The 18219-nt window shown below is 41.9% G+C and overlaps 1 protein-coding gene across 7 annotated transcripts in view; it reads right to left on the reverse strand.

Moving 5' to 3' along the window:
* Positions 1-966: 966 nt before the first annotated feature.
* LPIN1 (lipin 1) overlaps positions 967-18219 on the reverse strand; it is a 512424-nt gene continuing 495171 nt past the window's right edge. For all 7 annotated transcript variants that reach the window (XM_086926320.1, XM_086926321.1, XM_086926319.1 and 4 more), the window contains 2 exons: positions 8453-8556; positions 967-1431 (listed from right to left, as the gene is read on the reverse strand). In XM_086926320.1, the coding sequence (XP_086782446.1) occupies positions 1272-1431; positions 8453-8556 (264 nt within the window). In that variant the 3' untranslated portion in view covers positions 967-1271. The remainder of the gene's footprint in view (positions 1432-8452; positions 8557-18219) is intronic.

Raw genomic sequence — 18219 nt, forward strand, 5'->3', positions numbered from 1 at the left:
TAGTGCGACTCCCTGTTATTACCATTTGTACATAGCTTCAAGTGGGGAATTGCCTCTCTAGAGTACAACTCATATCCCTAAGCTTAGATTGAAGCACAAGATAAAAAAATACGTAAAATAAAATCACACCTCAATTTCTCAATGAGTTTTAACTCAAGACTCAGCAAGCACCTTGCCGCTTACCCATAACTTTCCTCCTTTCAAAAATCTTTTGCTAAGCTGTAGTTTTTCTCCTTACAAAAAGGCCTGGTAGTTCTGTGGCTTACTCCCATCATGAGGCATCTGCCTAAACTGCATCAATCCTAATCGCCAATAGAATTTCTCTCTTACTTACAGTTGGCCTGCATCTAGTCTCTTGCAGTATAGAAATCTAAAAACTCGAGCTCTGTTGTTGCATTACAGCATTATATGTGTGACTCGTAGAGCCACTACAAGCAGCCCAGAAATTCTCACCAAAAGGGAAAATGTTTAAAAGTCAAATCTAGCAATGCACCACAAGACCATCTGACATCTTTGCATCAACCTTATTTAAAAATATGCCTAAACAGCTCTTTGAGTAAATCTTTTTTTCACATTTTGTGCAAAACACAAGAACAGCATTGTGACTAGATGCCAGTTACACACTCATTAAATGAGGCACAGAATTGTGAAGTGACAAGTCTGAAATCATATGGCATCTCAGTAAAAAGCTGAGTCTATTAACAAGTAACCAAGCTCCAAACTTAGTTGCTGCAAGACAAATAAACGCTTTAAGTTACATGGCCTTCTGAGAATAAACAAAGCTTGTGAAACTAGTAATACTATTACTACTAAGTGCCTGAACGTGCTCCTAGGGGCACTTTTAGTGCTTTATCACTGCAGTTAATCACTCACTTTATGTCCTTCCGCTTTACATTTTAAAAAGCACCAGAAGAAGGTTAGCGTGACCACTGTAAAATAAATGTTAACAGTACCATACTTTTTAAAAAATATTCTTAGACGCACATTTATGTCACAATCCTGCTGACACAGCACTGAGGCAGATTTCCATGACAGAACATAGTTCTTGAGATACCACCATGTTCAAGCTTCTCCTGCCATTGCCAAACCAGTGTATTACTCGACATGATTAATGTGCTTCTAGATGCCGTCAATAAATAAATAACTTCATGGTATAAAAACAAAGTCAGCTGGTGAGCTCCACTGTACCAGCAGAGAGGCACAGCAGTATCGCCTGCGTCTTTGGGTGACATGTAGTCCTTCGACAATGGTCCAAGCATCCTTAAGTGCCCTTAAGTAGAGTCTGGGTGGATATCTGGGTTCTCGAAGGGTGGCAGAGGCTCCCTCCAGAAGGTAAACTGGCTGAAGGTGTCGGAGCATGGGAAGCCAGAGGTACAGCTTCTATTCAGGAACGGGAACACGTGGTCGACCACTTCACAGAGTCTCACGTACCTGTAGGGACAGAAGAAGGACACTATGACTACAAACAAAGAGATAAAATGCCTCTGTGTGAAAGAGAAATAAACACCTTCAACACACCCTCAACACAACAACCCACAAATACTATCTGGTTCTATGTGAAGATGTTATCAGACGAATAAGAATCTTCTTGGTGGAAATAATACTTCTATTCAGGGACCTCCATAGAGCGCTGCACACATCTGTGTCTTGGACACCTCCCATATGCGTTGAATTCAGAAAACAAAATATACAGTAAACCAGAGTTTACAGTAAAGGGGCACAGTCACCAAAAGGATTGTAGTGGGGGTGGAGGGGTGCATTGCTGTGGAGTCTTTGGAAAACATAATGCAAGCAGGAGTTATACAGGTGCAGGATCATAGTTGGTTTAGTCTTTAATGATCATTAGGGAAATCACTAGAGAAGGGTTTATTTATTCAGACCCTTATTGTTTTATTCTCAATCAGTTGTAATTTTAAGATTGTAAAGAAGGGTTTCTTTGGGAATTGAAAGTCATGTTAGTACAGACAACCACAATCTCTGTGGCACATTTTATATCCTGACTTTGTTTCTCCTGGCCATTCACTCCTTACCTACAGAGCCTCATTATGATGGTTGTGGCACTGGCACCAACAGGACGTTGGTGGGGGCCTTGCCGCCAACCGCCCTTCAGTCTGACCGTTGCATTACAATGCTGCGGTCGACCCTATTCTGTCAGGGAATAGATGCCGCCTCCACTAGGATCTCACACCCTGGTGCGGTGGCAGTCAGAATCGGAGTCCTGAAGGGAGGCGATGCCTAGCCAGACCCGCCGTCTGGATTAAAATATCCCTTTCAGACAGCTTGTTCATGGCAGGAACAGCGCCATGTAGAGGGCGTCAGAAACTGTATTTGGGGGCCCAAACAGGGCCCTCATCCCTCGTGGGCCACTGCACAGTTGCTTGGGGGGCACATGTAGTGCCCCCCACTCACATCCATGCACTGAGTGCCATGCACCACATGGTGCACGGCACATGGTCCATGGATGTGCAGGAAGTGCTCTGGTTCACAGCAGCTTGTGCTGCGGCCCTTTTCCTGGGCCACAGCAGAAGCCACTATCAAAATAAGCACTTGGTGACTGCAAGCCTGGCGGCTGTATCGTAATTTGGCGTTTGGGCCACCGCCTGCTTGTCAGACGGTCTCCTGACTGTGTTGACAGAGTGCAGCGGTCCGACCGCTGCTATCGGAATAAGGCCCTTTCAGTCTAAAAGTATGAATGATATGTGATTCCTACACCTTATAACCCTAATTCTTTTATGTAACATTTCCTGTACATAGATTTACACACTTGTACGATTTATAGTGTTTCTGTCTTTGATGTAAAACGCTGTGACACCCTACACTGGGATGAGTATCATTCTAAAATAATTAAATGAAAACAAGTAGCAGGTGGCATTTAAATTAATAATTTAATAATTACTCATACAGACTGTTAACGAGAGTAAGGACAGTGTTTTAAATTTATGGTCCCGATTGAGATAGGACCAACCCCCAAACAACCACTGTGGTGTGTCTTTTCCCATCTAAGGTTAGAGACGTCATCAGTCACCGATACCTTACCTAAAGGATAGGATACCAACTCTGTACTAACACTGCTAACCCTCCCTGCTCATATCAATGAACAAGTAATGAATCATGTGCATAGATGTGAATCACAGTAAGGAGTATTTTGATTTCAATACATGATGGAATCTACTGGAAGTCTTTATTAATTGAAGTGAGATAGTTTCAATCTATTGTCAAAGAATGCTAGGGTTGGAATGGGGGTGAGTGGACAATCACATCTATTCTGAAGCACCCTCCTCGGTGTAACTTATATTTTGTTTCCCTGCCAAGACTTCCCCCCAAAAAAGGGGAGACGGATGTAATCGTCCCAGTCCACAGAAATCTCACAATGTCCTTACTGTGAAGTCTCAAATCACAATTTATACATTGGTCTCACAATAATAGCCATACTGCATGTTCTCGAACAAAACCATCACTTCTTCTGTGGTTTTCGGTCAGAGAAGTTCTGCGCGTGGTGAGCAAGGTCAGAAAAGATGTAAGTTTCAAAAACAAAACTGGTTTAGTAACCAAACGATTCATGTGTTGTAACAACATGAAACTGAACATCTGCTAAGAACCCATGTAAGGTTTACACACATCATGACCAGAAAAAGACAAATCTGAGGGACTGTGAATGAAAAGACTTGCATTTTGTTGGTTTCGAAGTGATTCACTACACTCGGGAGGAGAGCTGGACTTGAAAAAAAGGACTAACTTTTATTATTATAACATTTTCGAGGTGAAATACCTTGCATGTGTTATTTACTTATTAATCAAAAGCCCAGGCTAGAAGGCGTTATTTATCGGGTGTTTTTGTTTTCTGGAGTTGCGGGTTTCATTTCAAAACATGTTGGTATGAACTGTGCCAGTGCTTTAATAAAAAGAATGTAACGGTTTTTGTAAAAAAAAAAAAAGGGGGTAATGATTGTGTGTCTGAATTCTTAAAAGTTGATGGGTAGAATATTTCATTTCAGACTCCCTTTCGGGATTTAACGGGTGCCAAAGGAATATCTCAAGTGAGAAGGTTGGGGCAAATTCCTGCTTATTACCAATATAGTCTACACCTTCAGGGCAGAAAAGGTAAGGATCTTGCACTATTTCTGAAGGTGACAGAAAATCACAATGCATTGCCTTAAGATAAAACCATCTTCTGTTTTAAACCTATATCGAGCATAAACAAGAGGCACATAAAAAAAATTGTGGCCTTGAGAATATTTTTCGCAGTGCCACCACCACAATGGTTTTGCTGTACAGCTGTCAGACTCAGAGTCGTCTGCTGTCGTGACAGACATTTTCACCCATGAAAGCGCTCCCACATGCATTGTGGGAGGGAGCTGCTTAGGGAGAATAAAATGGCAGAAGGTCTATTAACCTGTAGCGGCATGGAAGAACCTCCAGCGCCTATGAGAGTCTAGGTGTCATGTCGTACAAAGTTGTGGACAATCTCTCAGAAACGGACCATGTGGGAGACACTTAGAAGTGCTTGGTCCCAGGCCTTAATAGATTCACAATATATGGAAAAACGTTCCTACTTGGCCACATTTCCTAAGACACTGCTCGTCTATCTGTCTGCCCTTTTTTACCCTCATAGTTCAGGAGGCGTAAACTCTGTGTAGAGGTTTTTGTTGCACTAGTCGTTAACATAGTCTTACAGCGACTTCCCTCAGTGAAGCCAGGGCTTCTGCCCAGTCTTCGTATTGCAATTCTTCCAAATCTATTTCCCAACGTTTTTGAAGGTGGGAGAGAGTGTCTGGGGTGTTATTTATAAGTTTACGGTATGTGAGTGAAATCACCTTGCTGGGAGAGGTGTTCCTCCAGCAGTCTGTCCCCCAGTGGAGATGATTCTGGTAGGGTTTACCTGGAGGTCATGTTGAATTTGTAAATAGCGGAAGGTCTCTGAGGGGGCTAATTCATATATTTTTTGTAACTCAACAAATGGACTCACTCACCCATCTGGCTGTTCACAAGTTCCCCACAGTAGGGATCCCTATCAAGTCCCATTTATCGAATCCCTGCCTTTTTGCCATAACGCCTAGAAGTTCAGCCTCCCATAAGGGTGTGGTCAACGTAATCATCTTTTCCTACCCCAGTTTTCGCAGGGTCGTGTGCCAGAGAGTGACTGTTAAAGCTGTCGGCCCCTCCAGTGAAAGATGGCGTGGATCGGTGTAAAGTGCACAGTGAAATCCTCCTGTCCGGAGAACTAGGTGATCCTTGCGACAGGCAGGTTCCTCAAGGGACTGGTGAGCCCAGTAACTTTCTATTTCTAAAAGGGACCCAGTTCTACAATTTGTCCCTGAACGACCTTGTCTGGCTCTGATGGCAAGTTTTAAAATATACCTGGTATGCACTGAATAAGTGAGGCATAGTTTTTATTACAGTGCAAGGTTTTGTGTTTTAATCTAACCAGTAGCAGTATGCAAGCATGGGTACGTAAAGGGAGCCCTACTTTCTTTTAATGACTAGTTTCCTTTAAAAAATGGGAGGCGCAAAAGACTGCTGAAGCAGATGAAAAGAACGTATTTTTAGCCAGAGACAACTTACGCCAGTGAGTTCCTACATCTTACGCAGACACACAAGCAATGAGGCACTGCTGCTTTCCTACATGCTGCAAGTTAAGTTTGTTTGGCAGCTTTTCACAAAGAACACATTCTGCTTCTGACCGACCTATACTTTGCAATAACTGCACTAAAAACCACCTCAAATAATACTGTGATGCTCGGCTGGGCAATCCTTCCCACCACAACTACTACAGCACTCAGGACCCCACAATCAAAGTCTATGGAGAATTCAAAGGTATCCTTGTGTATTCATCTGTGTGGCCTCCCTTTTTCTCCATTCTGTAATACCCATTTAACCTTGGGTAGGACCTTGACATGTAAGACTGCAGCACGAGGCCTATATGTCCTATTCACTGTTACTCTTATGTTGTTTTCATCAGCTGAATTAGGAAGCCGAAGTTAGGCATGCAGCCTAGTGGTGTGGACATGTACCCAAGGGGAAATTCAATGCCTCTCAAACACAAGCTCTACTAAAATAATCAGCGCTCGGGTGGGAAAAGTATCAATGGCTAAAAAACTTTCTTATCCATAGTTTCATCTCCGATTTTAATTAAAGCTTTAACAAAAGTCTTCTAAAAGAAGATATAGAATATACATCGAAACATTTTTTAATCAGCCTCCAGACTGTTGAATTATTTGACAGTGTCAAAGTGGCAATGTTAAGCTGGGAGGGCCAGCCTTAGTTTCAGCAGGAGGCATAAGAAATACAACATGTGGTTTCCTTACTCAGTAAGTAAGTTATTGAACGTATAATAATTTAAAATACATAATTTACTCTTCAGGAGTCATAACTCTAAGTGGGGCAGAGAAATCACTGGCCAATAGGAATGATGTCTTCATTAGAAGAGGTGGGAGACATAAAGATTCAGATCAGCAGGCTGGCAGAAAACCAATAAGGGACACCACTAATTTAAGGGCGGCAATATTCATAAATACACTAGCGTTCCCACTACTTACCTTGGGTTGGTCCAGTTCAACCTTCAAGTGTTTATCACCACACTTACCTCAGCATTGCATCAACCAAGGTCATTACCTCAACATGCTGTTACCATGACTAGGTTTTAGCACCCACATTGCTAGGCCCCGAGTTAATAAATATGCCCCACTGAAACAAGGACAGGCGAAAGTTAATGCAATAACCAGGTCCAGGTAGTGGTACTCGCTGTCATAGGGTTGGAGTGGTGGCATACTCAATTTGATGCACTCATTGCTTGCATATACCAGATAAAAATACTTTAAAAGTGTGTCAGGTGCAGTCTACGAATTAGAAATGACTATGGTCGAGTCTTCACCTTCAGCTGAAATCTTTTCTTAAGATCCACTGCACTGTTCCAGACAAGAGCAAATACTGGATTGGGTGGTTTTATCACCTCATGAGGTGACCAGTAACATTGAGAAGCATCATGGGGTAACAGTGCCTACCCCGAAAAGCAGTGACTTCGCCTGTGTGGTAGCTCAGTCGCTCTGGTCAAGAAGGTGTACAAACAATGTTACTATGTACACTAGTGTAAAGGTAGTTTACATCTGTCCTCACAACCCTCAAAGCACTGTGCCTAGTTACTAAAAATAGGAATATTGAGAGACGGGCATGTTGGACCAACCACATCTGTATTGTGGAGTTTTTGCATGGTGTGGCAGTCTATACTTAAATGATTAGGTAAACATGGGCCCTTTGCCTCACGCATTTCCTTCTGAGATAGAATGAGGAAGGGATCTAGTTGCAGGCATATTGGAGAAAAGAAACACAATAATTTGCATAAAATATCACGTAAGAAAACATAACTGCAAGAAAAGTGAGGGCAGCTGGACAGCACCTTAAGGAGCCCGGCAAGACACTAAAAGTAGAACTAGAATAACAAGTACTTTAAGGTAAAAAAATTATTATTTTCCAAGAGAAAGACGAGTTTACCAGTAAGTATTTCCAGTAGGGCAAGCCTATACACTATGTTGGCTGATATAGCCACCAAGCAGGCAAAATTACTGGATTTAGTGCTCCCGGAAAAATAGCATTTTACGAACTGAAACACCGTGCCTGCACTGACAAATGACCATTTTCTAAGCCGTTTGCAGGCATTTGGTACCCTCAGCTTGCTGCCTTTACTTGCCTTATGTGAGCGTTGCCCACGCCTGTAGGCCCAGCTCAGTCCTAAAGCCTTGCTTCTATATAGAGTGCATATTTCTTGAACATGTATTCACTGGCGTAAATGTTCCTAGCTAGTATGACCACACAGGAGACATCCTCAGCACGTTAAGTAGCGTAACTAGTAGTACGTTCCAACAGCGAGTAAAAGCTTCATCGACAACTGTCCACTGTGTCCTTCTCAGAAACAAAGGGGACACTGAACCCTGCCTGAAGCACTAAGAGAGGGGGTCAAGCACACTTCGAGACCACATTGTACAAGTATGGAACATCACACAGAGATTGCATATACAAACAGCTTTGGTGGAGGGTCATAAGGTGATATAATTACTTCGACTCGGGCTGGGGGGATGTAGCATCACCCTCTCTAAAAATAGGGGAGGGACTTGAATCTACTCCTGAGTTGTGCTCAGAGTGGGTTCATGCTATGTTCCACCTGTGAAGAAAACCTGCGTTCTGTTGCCTAACATCTACAAATAATTATGTAAATATAATATTTGCGGAAGCTAAAAATAAATTTAGTGATCAGGACACATGCAGTTCTCTGCTGTTTCTTGCACAACCCATTTTTGTTATTGTTGTTGCCATGCGTCATTTATACAGCGTGCAAATACGGTGGCTGCCCTGTAACCTGAAGATAGTCTACCCCTCAGCCTGCATTCTCTCTTGCTCACACCTTTCAGTTCACCCAAGAGAATAGTGTAATTTCTTTGAGCATAAAACGTTTACTCACGATGAGATGTTGGTCTTTGCATGTTCTTGAATGAGTTCTCCTTTAGGATTGACAGTAAAAATCCGGTTTAAGGAAACCCCCACTTCCTTATAGGAGTACACATCCTGTATAAAACAGAAACATACTTGTCAAAGTTGTGAAACATGCATCCTCGCCCTCTAAACAATGATCCCAGCAGAAAAAACATGGTACTAATTTGTATCGTTTGATTTCCTAGCACTGCGTTGAGCTTAATTCGCTGTCAAAGGACCACTGAAGCACCCATGCACATCTCAGAATAAAACCATTAGAATCCAAGATAACTCTATGGCTTTGAGCAGTTCATCTTCCAAAGCATATTTGAATTGATTTTGAAACCAGAAGGAGCCGTGGGTTTGCCTGTAAAGGAGAGGAAATATTTACCTTGATGTCCAAAGGTTCAGTAAATAGAGTTTTTATAGCTTGTCAGCAAATCTTTAAGCATGCTCAACTTTGTCAGAAAGTGGACTGAGGTCCAGGGAGAATAAAGGATTTTGCCTAGACTTTCACAATATTGGAAAGTGGTGTGAAAACCTAAAGCTTGCCTATATCATGTTCATATGCTCCTACGTAATAGTGTTACTAATAAGATATATAGCCCAGAATGTTTCAATATTTCTAAACAAATATGGATGTTGTTTTCTAGTAGTTTGAAGCTTCTTGTGGCACTGAACATGCTTGCTGAGTCATTGCTGTAGTAGGCCGAACCCCGTAAGGCTCAAGGTTGCATATTTCCTAGCAGCAAGATCTCGCTATCAAACCTGGCAAGTGGAAGCAGGCTTTCGGAAAAATAATGAGCCTAGTATTGTATTTATTAACAATATCTTCTCAAGGATGTCCAGCACATTCACGGGGAGAATATCCTGCCACCTGATCACTAGGTAAAGGTTCACTGAGAGTAACAAGTTTCTGTAATGCGATTAGGCTCCTTTGACATGTATTGCAAAAACACATAGATGGTAGTCTAATTTTCTTTTAATTTGAGTTCTATCCTCCGCAAGAGGCCTGGTTAATGGTCTTAGGTCTTGGGCCCCATTGTTAAGTAAGGACATATTCTAGATTGCTCATGGCATACAATAACAGCGAGTTAAGATCTATATTTAAGAAACTGCCTGGAAAGATCATGCACAGCTCTAAAGCAAGGATGAAAGAAATTAGGTTGTTGGTTGACTGCGGTGTAAGCCCTGGTCAAGAAGCAACCACAATCCTTGTCAGGGAGAGGCACAAGCCAACCCTAAATTAACATCTGATTCAATCAGTAGATTGAGATATGCAATTTTAAAGATTTTAGTGAAAATAGCAACAAAAAGCCCAAAGAGCAAACTGTGGATATCTGGTTGCGCCAGGCCAGGATACAGTGACAACTTCAGGCCGACCTTGATGGAGCGCTCGCCTGCTACAGGGACCCAGCTAGTCTTGCTGAACAAAGTACCTTAAATGCTAGTTTGAGAAGAATTGCGAGGTTCCGCATCGAAGATAGTAGCTCAGCTGAGGCGATGTGTCAGTTCTGAGATGAGTTAAGGCTGTGGTGCGAGGTCATAGATAACGCCAAAGATCCTGCCGCTGAATGCTTGCGCTGCCGTGATGTGAGTCCGTCGTCGATTCTGTCATTGACGAGGGATGCGAGGGCCTGCATCATGCAGCGGCGGTTCCGATAGACTGTGATGCGGGTCTTTGCAACAGGTCTAAACCACGCAGGAGCAGTGATGCATTGGTTCTGCTCAGGGTTGCGCCGTCATCAGAGGAGATGTGTCGGTTTTGCTGAATCCACAGAGTAAACCCACTTGGGTGGCACCACTTGGAAGGGTCAACTCACAGATGGCAGAGTCCAGGTGCAGCTGTAGGGTTGTTGGAAGCCTGTTGTTTGCCTGAGGCCAGGCAAGGAGGCCAGCCAACTGGCCCTTGGAGTCACTCTGGGATTCTGGGTGCCAGAAATGTCCCTCTCACGCAGGCAAGAGGGCAGCAGGCATGCAGTCCTTCAGAGCAGCAGTCCAGCAGGGTGGCAATGCTTTCATCAATACACTAGTCCTTCGCCCTGGCAAAGTATCTACAGGTTAACAAGTATACTAACGAGTTGGTGACTAAGGTCCAGTATATAAAGCCCGCTGTGCCTTTGAAATGGGGAGAAGCTTCTACAGTCATGCCTTTGAAGTACACAAGTGCCCTGCACTCTCTGGCCTGGCTCCAGACTAACTACAGGGGGTATGCAGCCCTTTATGTGGAGGCAGAATACTACATTTTCAAGGGTAAGTGGGGCTGTACCCAGCTCCTTCCTATCCTATTGCAAGAGATGGCCCATCCAGACATACCTAAGTTCCCTATTGTGTGAGTCTGTCTAGGAGGAATACGCAAAGCCCAACTGTCAACCATACCCAAATATGTGTCCAGAGACAAGCTGCAAGGACCAAATGGCTACCGCAGGAAAATTACAACTTTCTAAAAGTGGCATTTTAAAAATTATAATTTAAAATCCGACTTCACCATAAGTTAGGATGTTTCGTTATAATTCCAGAGACACCACACATGAACTGGGTACCTGGTCCCATTTGGAAATGACAGCTTATTAAATGTAATAAGGTAACTCCTTGCAGTAATGAAAAACGAATGTAAGAGTTATTCACTATTAGGACATGTAAAAGTAAAAGTGGCATATCCTACTTTTTCAAAAACATTGCACCCTGCCATCTGGCCTGTCCAGTGCCTACCCAAGGGGTGGCATACATGTATTAAAAAGGAAGGTTTTGGGCCTGGCAAAAGGTTTATTTTGCCAGGTCACAATGGCAGTGAAAAAGCACAGGCACAGACTGCAGTGGCAGGCCTGAGGCATGTTTAAAGTGCTACTTATGTGGGCGGCACAATCAGTGCTGCAAGCCTACTAATAGTATTTAATTTACCTGGACACAGGTATTGCCACTTTACAAATGACTTACAAGTAAATTAAATATGCCAATTGGGTATAGGCCAATCTTACCATGTTTTAAGGAGGCAGCACAAGCACTTTAGCACTGGTTAGCAGTGGTAAAGTGTGCAGAGTGCTACGACCAGCAAAAACAAAGTCAGCAAAACAGGAGGTCTAAAGGCAAAACATTATGGGGAAAACCACATCAAGGATGGAAGTTTTCGATTTGCGCAAGTTTCCTTTCTCCTCATTGTTGCAGGCCAAATCTTGCAACCTAGTGCCATCTTGTGCAATGTGTAGTAGTGCTGTAATGCAGATACTTGTATTGATATTAATGTAGAACTGGCCCTGTGGCTACCAGGTATGAACTTTTATCTAACAAATAGATCAACATAAACTATTAGACATCAAGACATTAGATATCAAAAGAAGAGTGTAATTTTATTGTCTTACAACATCTTTCGTTCCTGTGGTGCATGTCAGCTGAAAAGAGCTAGAATGAAGAGAGCATTAGAAGCAAGATTATTTGCTTTTCAGGCTACTAAGGTTCAGAAGTTTCCCATTTAGGGTTGATGATGACCATGATGGAAGGGTGAGGCGGGGGCAGTAAGAGGTACCCTATATGTACGGCGTCCCGGCTTTCTGGGAGAGGGGAGCTGCCTACCTTTAATTTACCTTAGATAAAATACTTCAAACATGGTCTTTAGAATGTGCCATCAGCCCCCTTGAAGACATGTTCTAGAGAATTATTATCAACAAAAGAGAGCCTACTATTGTGAATTTCTAAAAGACAAAATTGCCTAGGTGAGAAAACACACACAGTGACTGGACTATACATGTGGTCAAAAAACAAACGGAAAGGAAACAAGGAGAAGAAACTATCTTTTAAAAGAACCCTCACTCACCCTAGTGGTGACATGCTTCATCATGGGGTTCGTCACAGGAGGGACCGAATATCCCCCCTGTGTGCTTCGACGCCTGCAATTGCAGCGGAGCTGGTGTTATGATAGTGTGATGAGTGATCTGTGATTAGTGAAATAAAAGATCCCAACTGGACCCAAACAACTTTATTAAAGGGCCAATTGTTCACAATAAATAGTGGGGTCAGTTAGCAGATTAAATTAGAACCCTAGTGACTCAATGTGGGTGGTCAACATGTTTCTGCTGTATATGCTATCTCAGCTCAGCTTTCTTCAGGACCAACTTAACAATCAAAAAGCCGTCCTCCGGGGGTCCACACATGCTAAGGTGTGCCCACACCGTTAGGACCGAACAGAGAAGACCAAAATTTGATACTCTCCTTTAATAAACTCACGGTTTTACCCGCAGTCAGTGTTCCTGCAATTTGCCTGGATACAAACTGTAAATAAACACATGCATTTTTAGATGTAACTATGTCCGTTGCTTGACCTACTTTTACCAAAGTTTCTTCTTTATATTACAATTTACTGGCTAATGTTCAGTCTATTCATAAAATGTGCGCAGTAATAATGCTGGTTAGCTGCCCTTCTAATCAAAGGCAAATGTATCGAGGGAGTTTAATTTTTCATCTGAAACACTGATCGTTAGCCCATAAAATTCAGTCCTTTAACCTCCTCTCAGAGGTCTCTGAGACAGACCGAACAGACAAGTTTTAGCAAGGAAGAAGGGTCACATTTTATACACTCACTCTGTCTGGAAAGACGACGTGCCACATGGACACTCAGTGTGGCAATGTCTTCACGTCCCATTTTTACTGCGAAAACAAACAAAACGGGGCGAGTTGCCAAACGTTAGTCCTCCATGCTGTTACGATATTTGACACAGCAGTAAGGACTCAGGATAAAAAGCGTAATGTAAGAAATTGTAAATACGCTTACTTTCAAACGGACGACTCGCCGCCTGGAACCTAGTGTTTCTCTCACTGGCGTCCGGATCTTACTCGCAGTGGTGCCGTGGTTGTATTTGAAACAGCGTACGGGTACGTGACTACGTCATAAGTCACATGACCGGTAGATATTTGCCGAAAAAATATATTCTCTCAGGCTAATCCATTTTTTATATCCAAGATATTAACGATTTCAGTTTACAACTATCTTTAATAGATTGTGCGGTCTGTGTAAAATTATTAAGGTGGCTATAAACATGAGGAAAAGCCCCTTTACGCTGACTCTGTAAGCAGTAACACCACTCTTCCGGTGGAGTTAAACGGAAGGCTAGACCGCTGACCTTGTTTACGGATCGTTATACAGATTTAGGATACCGTTTGGAAATGATTTTTTTTCACAATCTGGACAAAATACTCATCATAATGCGCCCAGTATCATCATCAGTATGCGCCCAGTCTTAAGCCCAATTATGTAAAAACACCAATAAATGAATGTGCATAATTTTTGGAAATATATGATTTTATAGGACTTGGAAGCTGTGTGGATGGGCATTATCTCAATACGCTGCCCCAGGGGATATCATCATTGAGTCCCTTTTGATGGGACGACAAACGGTATACCCATCTTTGTTCCTGTTCAAATAATTTTTGTTCATTGCCGTTCTGCAGGTGTTCAATCACTGTCCAGTGAATGTCATTGGGGGAGTGCTTATATTCTAGAAAGTGTGTCGTCATTTTCGTGTTGCTTTTGCCACACCTTATGCTGCTCCTATGTTCGCATATGCGGAGTTTGACCATCCTTTTGGTCATTCCCACATAATATAGACCACAGGGGCAGGTTATTAAATAAACAACATTGGTGGTGTTGCAATTAGTGTGGCTTCTCTGCTCCCAGATCTTATTGGGTTCCAGATGTAAAGTTTTGGAGCTTGTGGTGAAAGGACACACACTGCAACTACCACAAGGGTAGTGCCCCACTACAGGTGGTAGACCCCAGGCATTCAGAACACTTTGAGCAGATTATTGCGTCTTCCGGGGGCGAGTGTGGACCAAAGAATCTTTAAGACTTCTCGCTCTCTTGTACGAGAAAAGAGGCTTTTCCCAATTACAATTGTTGTAGGTGAGAATTCTCCAATGTTTATTAATACAGCAACTCACTACATTAGATGCTGTATTGTATGTAGTGACGCAAGTCAGAGGTGCCTCATTCATTTCCAAACTGTATCCTAAATCTGCATAATGATCCGTAAACAAGGTCAGCGGTCTAGCCTTCCATTTAACTCCACCGGAAGAGTGGTGTTACTGCTTACAGAGTCAGCGTAAAGGGGCTTTTCCTCATGTTTATAGCCACCTTAATAATTTCACACAGACCGCACAATCTATTAAAGATAGTTGTAAACTGAAATCATTAATATCTTGGACATAAAAAATGGATTAGCCTGAGAGAATATATTTTTTCGGCAAATATCTACCGGTCATGTGACTTATGACGTTGTCACGTACCCATAACGCTGTTTCAAATACAACCACGGCGCCACTGCGAGTAAGATCCGGATGCCAGTGAGAGAAACACTAGGTTCCAGGCGGCGAGTCGTCCGTTTGAAAGCAAGCGTATTTACAATTTCTTACATTACGCTTTTTATCCTGAGTCCTTACTGCTGTGTCAAATATGGTAACAGCATGGAGGACTAACGTTTGGCAACTCGCCCCGTTTTGTTTGTTTTCGCAGTAAAAACGGGACGTGAAGACATTGCCACACTGAGTGTCCATGTGGCACGTCCTCTTTCCAGACAGAGTGAGTGTATAAAATGTGGCCCTTCTTCCTTGCTAAAACTTGTCTGTTCGGTCTGTCTTAGAGACCTCTGAGAGGTCTGAAAAAGGACTGTATTTTATGGGCTAACGATCGGTGTTTCAGATGAAAAATTAAACTCCCTTGATATATTTGCCTTTGATTAGAAGGGCAGCTAACCAGCATAATTACTGCGCACATTTTATGAATAGACTGAACATTAGCCAGTAAAATGTAATATAAAGAAGTAACTTTGGTAAAAGTAAGTCAAGCAACGGACATAGTTACATCTAAAAATGCATGTGTTTATTTACAGATTGTATCCGGGCAAATTGCAGGAACACTGACTGCGGGTAAAACCGTGAGTTTATTAAAGGAGAGTATCAAATGTTGGTCTTCTCTGTTTGGTCCTAACGGTGTGGGCACACCTTAGCGTGTGTGGACCCCCGGAGGACGGCTTTTTGATTGTTAAATTGGTCCTAAAGAAAGCTGAGCTGCGATAGCATATACAGCAGAAACATGTTGACCACCCACATTGAGTCACTAGGGTTCTAATTTAATCCGCTAAGTGACCCCACTATTTATTGTGAACAATTGGCCCTTTAATAAAGTTGTTTGGGTCCAGTTGGCATCTTTTATTTCACTAATCACAGATCACTCATCACACTATCATAACACCAGCTCCGCTGCAATTGCAGGCGTCGAAGCACACAGGGGGGATATTCGGTCCCTCCTGTGACGAACCCCATGATGAAGCATGTCACCACTAGGGTGAGTGAGGGTTCTTTTAAAAGATAGTTTCTACTCCTTGTTTCCTTTCCGTTTGTTTTTTGACCACATGTATAGTCCAGTCACTGTGTGTGTTTTCTCACCTAGGCAATTTTGTCTTTTAGAAATTCACAATAGTAGGCTCTCTTTTGTTGATAATAATTATGATTGAGGGGTAGGAGAGTAGCCTGTTATACCCTTTCTCTCAGGTTGTATATACATGTTCTAAAAAATGACATTTCTTGTGATGTCACTATCACTTCAATTTCTGGGCCCCTACCTGGGTCAAAGACTGTTTCTATATGTGTATCCCAAATCCACCCCACAATGGATCATTTAGATGCGACACCCACACCTAATAATGTTCAAAATTAGAGAACCCAAGTGGATTCAGTTGTCCTGCTTTCCTTGATAAGGTATGGCTTCCCTTAAACTTCAAGTACATAGCCGAACCTGTTAGTATTGTGGTTACAAAGCCCAATATGGGTATGCTCTGAAACTCGGCTGGCCATCTTACACATGTAATCAATGGAAATGCACATAAAAGAACTGTCATGCCCATGGGGAAATAATAATATGATCATGAAGACCATCACTATCTTGTTACACCTGGGCAGTACAAAATGTATCCTCAAATAGTATTTGTGGTGATAGTCTTTGTTTTACATGGCTCAATCTTGTCATGAACTGTCTCTTAGAAGACATAATGGAAGCAGAAATGCTAGACCTACTGAATCCTGATATAATAGCCCTCTTTTGGAGTGAAATTATAAAACTGTCCTCCACTCTAATGCACAGGTTTGCAGAGATGTATGGAATTCTGGGAATATGTTTTTGAAAACAACTGCAGATGGAACATGAAATTCTGAATGTATATGTACTTAAATTTATAGAAGGTGATGGGTACTTAGAATAGAAACTTTCAACTCTGATACTGCAGATCATAGTGATTCATAAGCTCAAACCAATCTTCTATCACAATAGTTCTAAGTAAGTACGCAGTGCTGCTCTAAAGTACCGTAACCAATAACTGCAAAAAGCAGAGAAATAATTAACCATTAAGGCAGGCTTTGCACTTGTGGGTTCGAATCCCTTCCTTGTCGCCATTAAATGTAAGAAGTTCTTTTCACAAATAAAGATAAAAGCAGATCCAAGGTTTGCTGGTATGAAAGTAAGGTTTATTTTCTTACACAGGACCCACGACTAATCCAGTCAGTCTTCGGGTAGAAAATGAATGATGCACTTTAAACATTCCAGAATATAGAATACAATGCAATAGTACATTCTTTTAAAGGAGTATACATAAATAACCAGAAACCAACTCTCTACAACTACCAACAATAGTTCTGGGATGATGAATAATTTTTGATCTTGTTAACTTTCACTGTAACTATAAAAAAGGGCAGAAAATTAATATTTTCAGATGGAAATCGATGAGACTTAAGCTTAAATTTAGGATTTGAGATATGCTGAATACATACTTACAAAGGGTATGTATGTAAATATTTCTAATGGTGAAATGACAAGAAAAAAATCAATTTAGCGCATGATGTGCTTCTAAAGTAATAAATGATTTATAAACCAACATTTTAATGGAGTCAAATGAGATGCTCACAAGAGCATCTGTCTACCCTACCAAGATAGAAAGTAATACCTTCCTGGCATCTACTTCATGTACCATTATTTCCCAATATGGATTGGTGAAGACCACAGTTAAAAATATCTATTGATTCAGCTACCACCTACTGCTAATGGAAGAAGCCTAGGATGTGGGCATAAAACCACATTGAAAAGGGATGTACTGTCGAATGGGTCTACAGAGAGATGTAGAACAACATTTTACTGTCTAAAAGAGTATATATGAAGTTATAATACTCAGAAAGTCGCTAAAATGCAGTTATTTGACTCTTAAAGCCCATTTATATCTATCAAGCAAGTGGCTTACTTCACAGGAGCATCATTTTAAATAAACCTTGTTAATACTACACGTTCATGCAGAAGCATGGCACCTATGGGCATTTCTGAAAGCGTAAGGCTTAGTTCAAGAGAGGGGCAGCACAATGTCTTGCAGAGGTTGGCCCTTCCTGCTGAATACAATTTGTCTGTGCAGCCGAGTGCTCACATCTTTTCTGTCCAGAACAGTAGAGGGCTAAGATGCCCATTGCAGATGTTTGCTACTGAATGGAGTGCACCTACATTTTCTCTGAGTTAGTTACAATTTGCAAAACTCTTGAGTGACAGAAACTAGAAACCAGTAATAGAAATTGAAAAGGGAACCTTTAAAATCTGTTATTAGATCCATCAAGTTTTATCTACTTTGGGGCTTTTTGGGCACACACGAGTTTCTGCAGCTATAAGCAGCCTCCAGATCAGTAGCCTGTCTGTCCCAAAGAGGTATTAGTAAAAGATGACTGTTTACCACGTGT

This window comes from Lissotriton vulgaris, chromosome 6, assembly GCF_964263255.1.
Source record: "Lissotriton vulgaris chromosome 6, aLisVul1.2, whole genome shotgun sequence".
NCBI classification, from domain to species: Eukaryota; Metazoa; Chordata; class Amphibia; order Caudata; family Salamandridae; genus Lissotriton; species Lissotriton vulgaris.